Source organism: Carassius auratus, unplaced genomic scaffold, assembly GCF_003368295.1.
Source record: "Carassius auratus strain Wakin unplaced genomic scaffold, ASM336829v1 scaf_tig00215399, whole genome shotgun sequence".
Lineage (NCBI taxonomy): Eukaryota > Metazoa > Chordata > Actinopteri > Cypriniformes > Cyprinidae > Carassius > Carassius auratus.
In genome coordinates, this window is record NW_020528066.1 from 464,823 (window position 1) to 475,131 (window position 10,309).

The 10,309-nt window shown below is 36.4% G+C and overlaps 1 gene segment (V, D, J or C); it reads left to right on the forward strand.

Moving 5' to 3' along the window:
- Positions 1–1,112: 1,112 nt before the first annotated feature.
- Positions 1,113–1,791, forward strand: LOC113094494 (immunoglobulin heavy variable 3-30-3-like). The segment is given in 2 exon segments: positions 1,113–1,278; positions 1,362–1,791. Coding segments are annotated over 2 exon segments (411 nt in total).
- The last annotated feature ends 8,518 nt before the right edge of the window (positions 1,792–10,309 follow it).

A 10,309-nucleotide genomic window follows, 5' to 3' on the forward strand; every position in this document is an offset into this window, starting at 1 on the left:
ACAGCTCCTGGGCGATGGCTTTCATGGTGGCTTTACGGAGGGGGATGGCCTCAGGCTAGTGGGTGGCATAATCCACGATGACAAGGGTGTGTTCATGCCTCTGGGTGGACTTCGGCAGCGGCCCCACCAGATCCATCCTGATCCGATCGAAGGGCACCTCAGTGATGGGTAGCGGTATCAGCGGGCTGGGGGACCACTGTGATGTCCGTTGGCAGGTTGGGCAGGCCTGACAGAAACGCCTGACTTCAGCCTCCAGGCCAGTGGAATCAGTCGCAGATGCGCTGTATTGTGTTCTGAGCTCCACACTGCTCTCTGCAGAAACAATAGAACATGGGGTTTGCCAAGTCTTGTGGAGACATCTCTCACCTCTGGGATTTATTTAGGCAGTTTTACAGACGTACAGACATTACATCCAATCCTGTTTTGTCAGTATTGTAACTGAAAAAAAAAACTAAACAAAAACAAAAATCCACATGTAATCCAAAACAAAATCATCAGTTAATGTCTTATGTAGCGAAAAATTCAAATTTTTGGGTTATTGGTCAGGTTCTCATCCACATGAACACTAATAATTCCCATAATACACATAACAAAAACAGAATGTATCATATTAAAGGAATAATTTACCTCAAAATCAAAACAATGTGTCACAATGTCTTTCCAACCCTATAGGATTTTACTTCTCAAAACACAGAAATTCAAGCTAAATGATTACAATAATAAAATATTTAATGGCATTTAATCATTTTGGACTTTGACAGAATCAAACCTCTTTTATATTACATGGGAAAAAAAGCAGCCAGAATATTTACTTTTCTGTTCCACAGAAGAAAGCAAGACAATAACATGAAAATTTATAATTAATGACAGAATGATAATTCCTTAGAGAACTGGTAATTGTTTATTTGTAATTAAAAGTCAATAAAAAATACCAGAAATATACCAGATATACATCAAATAAATTAATACATATTATTACATAATGTGTACATATAATTTACAAAGATTTCAAATCAAACAACAGAAACGTTTACTATTGTCACATAAGTACAATTTCCATATCAAAAGGTGGTACTATTGAACATAAAATGCACCTCACTGGTCTCAAGCTCAACAGACTCCACAGTTTTTGCTAATTCAAGGTTTCAATGCAAATGAACTGATGTCTGTTTCATATTTAAACAGCTACACTGTGGAGTGCAGGACTCATCACCAGATCAGCCTTCATCTAAACCATGTTCACTTCATTTCTCTTGCTGTTGCTGGCTGCTGTGTCTTGTAAGTGAATTCCCTGGATAAAACAAATAGTTTTTATTGTAAATATCCATATTTATAATTCTACATGTTGTTTTTATCCACAGGTATTGACTCTCAGGTTGTGCTCACACAGTCTGAACAGTCAGTAGTTGTGTCTCCAGGTGCTTCCTACAAACTGACCTGTGCCTGCAGTGGGTTTACTCTTAGTAGCGCTTACATGAACTGGATCCGTCAGGCACCTGGAAAAGGACTGGAATGGATTATTTATTATTATGATGATTCTAATAAGAACTCAGCTCAGTCAGTTCAGGGCAGATTCACAGCATCTAAGGACAGCTCTAATCTCTATCTGCACATGAGTCAGTTAAAGACTGAAGACACTGCAGTGTATTACTGTGCAAGAGACACAGTGGAAGCACAAATACAAGCACCTGTTCAAAAACTATTCATGAGAAACATGATGGTGGACTGACGATATGTTGGTTATACAATATGAAAAAGAGTCTCTGAAGTGGTATAAGGCCTGTTTGAAACACCATCACACACAGATCTTATAAGCCTTACCTTAAAGATAAAGAACAAAAATAAAATAAAAAAACCTTACCTGCTAACCAGAAACTGTTTGGAAAAAGACTGAGCAATGCTGATGATAAATAATTACTGAGAAAAAAGTAAAATAATTTACATGTATAACTCAGTTATTAATATATAAGTGAAGATTTTCCCCTTGTCTACTGTAATAATTATCAGATTACTGCATTAAACTACAGATCTGCAAACCTGCAAAGATGCAAATAATTTTGTGGGAAGGGTCAGTGTCTCCCACACTCAAAAACTGATAAAAGCTAAACTTTCAGTCAGTGCATGTGTCCAGTGACAAACATCTGCAGTGTAACTATCACTGTTTTACTGCGGAGATGGAGATGCTACTGTATGGACTCCTGCTGATAATTATTTCATGTGAGAAACTCCCATTAGTTCTATATTACTGTTGTAGTTTCACTCTTCTAAATCATCTAACATGATTTGTTTTATCTTTTTCAGCTGTTAGTGGTCAGTCTTTGACCTCCTCAGATTCTGTGGTGAAAAAGCCTGGAGAATCAGTGACTCTGTCCTGCACTGTGTCTGGATTCTCAGTGAGCAGCTACTGGATGGGCTGGATCCGTCAGAAACCAGGGAAAGCACTGGAGTGGATTGGATTTATAGACACTGGCTCAAGTGCATATTATGCTCAGTCTCTACAGGGAAAGTTCTCCATCACCAAAGACACCAGCAAAAACATGCTGCATTTAGAGGTGAAAAGCCTGAAGATTGAAGACACAGCTGTTTATTACTGTGCTAGAGACTCACAGTAAGACAAAATACTGCAGGACCTGACAAAAACTACTGACCCCGTTACAAGAATGAACTTAAATATATGAAAATATAATGCTGCAATCTTGTGTTTAGAGTCTTAACCAAGTTGTTAATCTCAGGGCATATTAAATTATGAAAAAATTAAATTTCTGTTCTGAATCATCGCCAAAAGCTTTTCACAACATAGTAATTTGTTTATTCATTAATGAATTCATTAATAAAGCTAAATTAAGAAATTAAGCATAGGCCCACCTTTTACCCTGTTCTACAACTAAGCACTGGCAACTAGGATGAGATTTATATGGGCAAACACTTCAGAAAATATAAAAGTCTAGTTTGATGTCATTACTGCATGATTTATGAGTTTATAAAGTTTTAATCGGTGTAGCAGTGGAGGATATACATCAGCTATGCATAGAATAGCAGTGATACAAGATATCAAAAAAAGCTATGCTAAATTTTTATGTAAATGTAAATACACACTCTTAGAAGAGATTGAACCTTTAGAGTTCAAAAAAGAACCTTTAAGTGCAAAGAAAAGATATATATATATAAAATTCCACAATTAACTTTCTGAAATGAGTAAATGGTGGCAAAACTTGTGTTTCTTGGAGATCCATCTTTCAATATTTACCCTGTGCACACACACATTATCAATACTCAAAATGCAAATTATCCAGTTTTTATACCCATCCCCACAGTTGCTGTGTATAATTCCCTTAAGTTTCCATGAAGCTGAGAAGAACCACTAATAAAATCATGATTTTTTTCTGTTTTGTGATTCTATTGATGTTTGTCACACCTTGTTAGTACAAATCTTTAAAGGGGGGGTGAAATGCTCGTTTTCACTCAATATCCTGTTAATCTTGAGTACATATAGAGTAGTACTGCATCCTTCATAAATCCAAAAAGTCTTTAGTTTTATTATATTCATAAGAGAAATATAGTCTGTACCGATTTTTCCCGGAAAAACACGACCGACTGGAGGCGTGACGTGTGGGCGGAGCTAAAGAATCACGAGCGCGAATAGGCTTTTGCGTTGAGAGCGTTTGGAAGCTGTGACATTACCGTGAGGGAAATCCCATCCTCCAAAACAAACCATAGCTTACAGTCAGATTCAGCCGTTTATTTATGATCCAGAATCAGATCCAGAGGCTGAAACTGAACGAAAGCAGCAGCAGCAACGACTCGCTCCGAGCGGGGCTCGAACCCGGGTCTCTGGCATGGGAGGGGACGCACTAACAAGGAGGCAGAGATATTTGAAGCAGTTTTACTCACCGCCTGCGGTTCCAACACATGATCGTGACCCTTTTTCTTTGGGATTGCATCATCCTTAAGAAATATATACGATACGCAAATCCGGCGTCAAACTGGGCCTTGTGAACAAGCATCTTCGAAATGCAGGGGAACAAACACAAACACTTGCACAACTCCGCTGATGCTCTGTAAAAATAAACTCCATCCACTGGTCCCTTAATGCTGTTTTTTTTTTTTTTTTGGTAATCTGTGAAGGGTTGTCTTGCCCTGGCAACCAAAAACACACTCCTTTTGTGACTTTTCGCGACGCTCTCGCTCTGATCAGTGAATCGCTCTGATCAGTGAACTGTCTGTGCTGCTCAGCCTCGCTATTAGGGGAGTGCGCGCTCTTCCGGCAGAAGCGCCCTAGGACCCATGTAAGGAAATTCCGCTCCATCTAACGTCACAAAGAGCCATGCTTTTTTTTTTTTTTTTTTTATTGCATGAATAACAATTACAGAAAATGAACACACACACACAAAAAGAATAAAAATAGAAAATAGAAAATAAAATAAAATGCCAGGGTTAAAGATACACAAATGTAAAATACAAAAATTGAATAAAAATAAAACTCAATAGACCAAACAAAGAATTAAAGGCTTTGACATTTCACAAAATCTTAAAATTATTCAACAAATACATGGTTTTAACAGCTTTTTTGTTTGTACTGTCCTTAATGGAAACCATATAATTTTCTAAATCTTTCAATACCACAGAAAATAAAGGTTTCTGATTAGTAAATTTGCACCTATGAATATGAAACTTAACTAAAATAATCAAAAGATTAATAATATACGCTTCCTTTTCCATACTCTTTTCATATTGTAAAAAAACAAATATTACATGTTCGTATAACAAAAGAAAATTAAAATTTAATTTGTTATTTATAAATTTAGAAACTTCCCACCACAGCCTTTTGGTATACCGACAGTGCCAGAAAATATGAGGTACAGTTTCTGGCTGCAAAAAACAAAATGAGCAATTTACATCAATGTCTTTGTTAAATTTGGATAGAAAATGTTTAGCAGGGTAAAATTTAGTATCTTGAACGAAATTTCCTTGACCTTATTTGTAAGAATATATTTATTAGGTAACAACCAGACCTTATTCCAATTAATAGTTCCAATAAACCTTGACCAATAGGAAATAACATGTGTTTTACTTACAAGTTCTTTTTGAAAAAGGGAACGTATAGCCTTATTATTTTTGCTTGTCGAAAAACAAACTTTACCACAAATCGTATCAGTAAGATGCAATAAAGACACACGTTTAGAGTATGAAATACCTCTACATAGAGAAACAACACCCAAAGAGATAGCACCAATTACAGAGGCAAATTCTTTAGGGGAAACAGGGAGGTTGAAGTATGAAAGAAACTCATCATAAGTCATTAAATACCCCTGATAATTCAACAACTGACCAACCACAAGAATGCCCTCATCAAACCAAGTTTTCAAAAATATACTCTTATGTTTGTATAAAATATTACAATTATTCCAGATGTAATAATGATGTGGAGAAAAATTATGCTTGCAAATTAACTTCCAAGCCAAAAGTGCTTGCCTGTGAAAAGCTGACAGTTTAACTGGAAGTTTCTCGATTTTATAATCACACATAAGCAAAAATGAAAGTCCACCAAGTTTGTCAAAAACCGATTTAGATATCATATTCCAAACAGAATCAGTGTTTTTTTAGAAAATATTTCAACCAGTTAATTTTGAAAGTGTTATTTAAAATAGAAAAATCTAAATAATCAAGCCCTCCATTTTTATATGAATTAACAATAACAGATTTTCTAATATAGTGTATACGGTTTTTCCACAAAAAATTCAGCATAATTTGATCAATTATCTTATTTGTTTTATTATCGGAGTGTATTGAGGAAGCTATATAAGTAAGCCTTGAAATACCTTCCGCTTTAGCCAGCAGAACACGACCTTTGAGAGACAAGTCTCTCTGCAACCAAATATTAAATATGTTCTTTACTTTTTTAATCACTGGGTCAAAATTTTGTGAGATTCTCTCCTGCTCATTTTTAGTAATAACCATACCCAAATAAGTAGGAGAATCCTTTACAGGGATATTACATATATTTCTGTAATGGCAACTTTTTAAAGCAAATAGTTCACATTTTTGTAAATTAAGACAAAGCCCTGAGGCACTGGAAAAAACTTCAATGATCTTGACCGCTGACTGAATTTGATCAACATTTTTCAGGAAAAGAGCCGTGTCATCAGCCAACTGACTTATCAGAACACTTCTCTCTTCAACTTGAATTCCTTTTAAATTGGATGATTTAATAAAGTGACAAAACACCTGAGCAACAATAAGAAAGAGGTAAACTGAGACTGGGCAGCCTTGCCTAACTCCTCTTTCCAAATTAAATCTTTGAGTAGTGCCATTCTTTAATTTCACAGAACTATTTCCCCCCGACAAAGAGTCATGCTCAAAAAAAAAACTTTCCGAAACTTGTGACAAACCGGAAGGAGTATTTTGGGAACAAAAATACTCCTTCAAATGTACAACTTAATTTTTGAAACTTTGTCCATGTTTAGCATGGGAATCCAACTCACTCAGGGGAAGATTCTTGAGTTCATCGGCATGATCCATGCTGGAGGAGGAATAGACTACAAGGATTCATTAAAAAATAAGTTCATCATCTCCAGAGAAACATCTACAAGCACAGTATACTTTAAAGGACAAAAAAATTTAAATACAATAAAACAAAACCTAAGATATATAATAATAAGACCTAAATCAATAAACGCTTTAAACAATCTGCACATTTATTATTGGAAACAAAATGTGGCAATAATTAAAAGTCGATGAAATTACTTAAATATAAATTATATAAAAATATTCTTAATATGGTTTATTCGTTAAATTCGATAAATTAAATTAATTACTAAAAAATGAAGTAAATGAATAAATGAATAAAAAGGTAAATAAATAAATATATAGTGTGCGTGAGACTCAGAAATATGATTCCACTGCTTATATACGATACATTCCTAACTGAATATTTAAATAAATTATGCAAATTTATGACCTTCTTAAACCCTTCATAATCAGTTCTGTATCACTGTACAGCTCAAAATTTCAGTACACAATTATGGAACATAAAATCTTGGGATTTACATTACTGTTGCTGGCTTCTCAATGTATGATTCCAGACTTTACTGTTCAGAATATGATTGTATATTTATCTAAATGTACACAAATGTATAATGATCTCATGTTTTATTTTGCAGATTGTTGGTGTCAAACACTGACTGAGTCTGAGGCTGCAGTCCTGAAACCTGGAGAATCTCATAAACTGACATGTACAGCCTCTGGTTTGGACATTGCTGGCTACTGGATGGTTTGGATCAGACAGAAGAATGGAAAAGAGCTGGAATGGTTGGCATTGATCAGATCTGATGGCCAAGAAACACATTACTCTCGGTCTGTCCAAGGAAGGTTCACTATCTCCAGAGACAACAGTAGGAAGCAGGTGTATCTGCAGATGAACAGCCTGAAGAATGAAGACACTGCTGTGTATTATTGTGCAAGAGAGACACAGTGACTCAAATAACTGTAGTACTATCCACAAAACCTGCCAAGAAAGTAGACAGATAAGACAAAATATCTGTCTACACAAAATAATTGAATAAGGACAATTCAACAAAGCTCGTGTCATTCTGTTGTTTGGTAATGTTTGTACTGTGACATAAAAACAAGCAAATAGGTCTCTAGAGCCTATCTTAACAAAATAACATTGCAGAAACTAAACAAACAGATGTAATAGGACTCTGCATGATTAAAATACCAAAATATTTTTAAAAGAGTATGTGGAGAAACAAAAAAATAAAAATAAAAAAATAGCTGCATGCATGTACAATATTATTTTCATATCATTAGGAGGTATACTATTGTTCATGAAATGAACCTCATTGGATTAAACTCCTGAGTTTTTGCTAATTCAAGGTTTCAATGCAAATTAACTGATGTCTGTTTCACATTTAAACTAGGGATGGTAAGCAGTTACATTTTTAAATCAAATTTATTACATGACTTGGTGATTTATTTAATTGTAAAATTAATTAGATTAATTAATTTAATTAATCTAATTAAATCGCACATCAAATTTGTAGAAACAACTTTGAAAAGGTAATCTGAAGTTACTGTTGTGCAAATCATCAAACAGATATTACAAAAAGTAGGTTCAGCAAGAAACGTTTTGTTTGATAAAATTTATTACATATACTCTTTTGGACCAAGTGAGTAAATGATGACAGAATTGTAATTTTTGGTTTGGTGAACTATAACTTTAATAATTTATTTTCTTAATTTTATTATTATTACTATGAAAAATATAAAATTATTTCTCTAATAAAATTATACTCTAAATAATAAACTAAAACTGCTAGTAGATGGTGGTAAATGTCTTGATGATTAAGTCATCGAGACATTTATGCATTCATTTGATTTGTTCAAATGGCAGATTCATTTAGGAGTGAAGTCAATGGTTATTTGTGAATGGTTCATTGAATCAATAGGCTTGTTCTTCTTGAAGAGGGTCATCACCATCAGACCGATCGGTGCGTGTCAAGGAACCACATGAGCTTTAGAGAGCAGACAACTCCTTGTGCTATTGTATCGCTTTTGCTGTACTTTGATGTCAAACACCGATCGGTCTGTGCAGTGCCACTTCAAAGCCAACATGACTATGGCCAATGGTTCAATGCACCAAATGGTTCACCGAATTCGTTCAAAATGTGGATTAAGAAATGAAATGCCGCTGTAGATTGCTCGGGGACGAACAGTTCTGATTTGTCTTTATATTTTGGTTGGCAAAATTGAGCAAAACAGACAACATTGCATCTAAAATAGTACAATATTAACTTCTTAATGAACTGTTGTATAAGATGAGTATCACATTTGCACCTCATATGATATTGTACTTGTGATGTAAATATGAGCCACAATTTTAAACAGGTAGGCCTAGGTCTCTAGGCTCCATCACACAGTAAGTTGTTGCCCTGCCTCATATTCGACCGTATGAAATGGCAGATGATCCACACAGGTCTGCGGCGGGGCAAGTACATTAAATGCATTAATAATTTGAATGCGTTATTTTTCTCCATAATTAATTAATATAATTAACGCATTAAAATAACCAGCCCTAATTTAAAAAGCTACACGGTGGAGTGCAGGACTCATCACCGGTTCAGCCTTCATACAAACCATGTTCACTTCATTTCTCTTGCTGTTGCTGGCTGCTGTATCTTCTAAGTAAATCCCCTGGATAAACAAACAGTTTTTTTGTGTAAATATTCATATTCATAATTCTAAATGTTGTGTTTATCTGCAGGTTGTGCTCACACAGTCTGAACAGTCAGTAGTTGTTTCTCCAGGTGCTTCCTACAAACTGAGCTGTGCCTGCAGTGGGTTTACTGTTAGTAGCACTCACATGTATTGGAGCCGCAAAAAAAAAACATGGAAAAGGACTGGAATAGATGTATTATTATTCAGATGCTTATAAGAGCTTAGCTCAGTCAGTGGAAGGCAGATTAACAGCATCTAAGCACAGCTGTAATCTCTATCTGCACATGAGTCAGCTGAAGATTGAAGTCAGTATATTATGCTATTGTGCAACAGAAACACTGTTCGGAAACTCATCATGGGAAATGAAATGCTGGGACATGTATGAATTACAAGCTCTTAAGTAACGTCTTGGTTACGTATGTAACCCTTATTCCATGAAGGAGGGAATGGAGACGTTACGAATGGGATCTCGCCCGAGAGCCCAATCACCTTCGAGTGGTATAAAACGAGCCAATGGTACACAAAGTACCAAGGGGACGTAACATCTCCGTTCCCTCCTTCAGGGAACGAGGGTCACATACGTAACCAAGACGTTCCCTTTCAGTCGGTCACGTTCAACGTTTGGGGTCCCTTACAAAATGGGAACCTGATGATCAGATCGTGCCTCCCAAGAGACTTACCATCAACAGGGTTATGGTGAGCCGAAATGGCAGCCACGTAGACCTTGAGGGTGGAAGGAGACAGCCTTCGTTCCAACCCCTCCTGAAGAAAGGAAAGCACTGACCCAATTGGGCATTTCCAGGGGTCCTCACGCCGTGAAGAGCACCAAGTGACGAAGAGGTTCCACAAGGCATGTCTGGTGGACATGGCTCTAGCTGAAGTGATGGTAGCTACCACCTGTGGTGGCAAGGTACCTTAACCTTCCATGACCCGTCCAGAACCCACACATGTAGGTTCCACAGATCGGGACGTCGGTGCCAGAGGGTGCCCCATCTCTGAGAAAGAAGGTCCCTCCTCAGAGGAATTGGCCAAGGAGGGGCTGTCGTGAGGAGTACAAGTTCGGGGAACCAGGTCCGGCCGGGCCAAAAAGGCA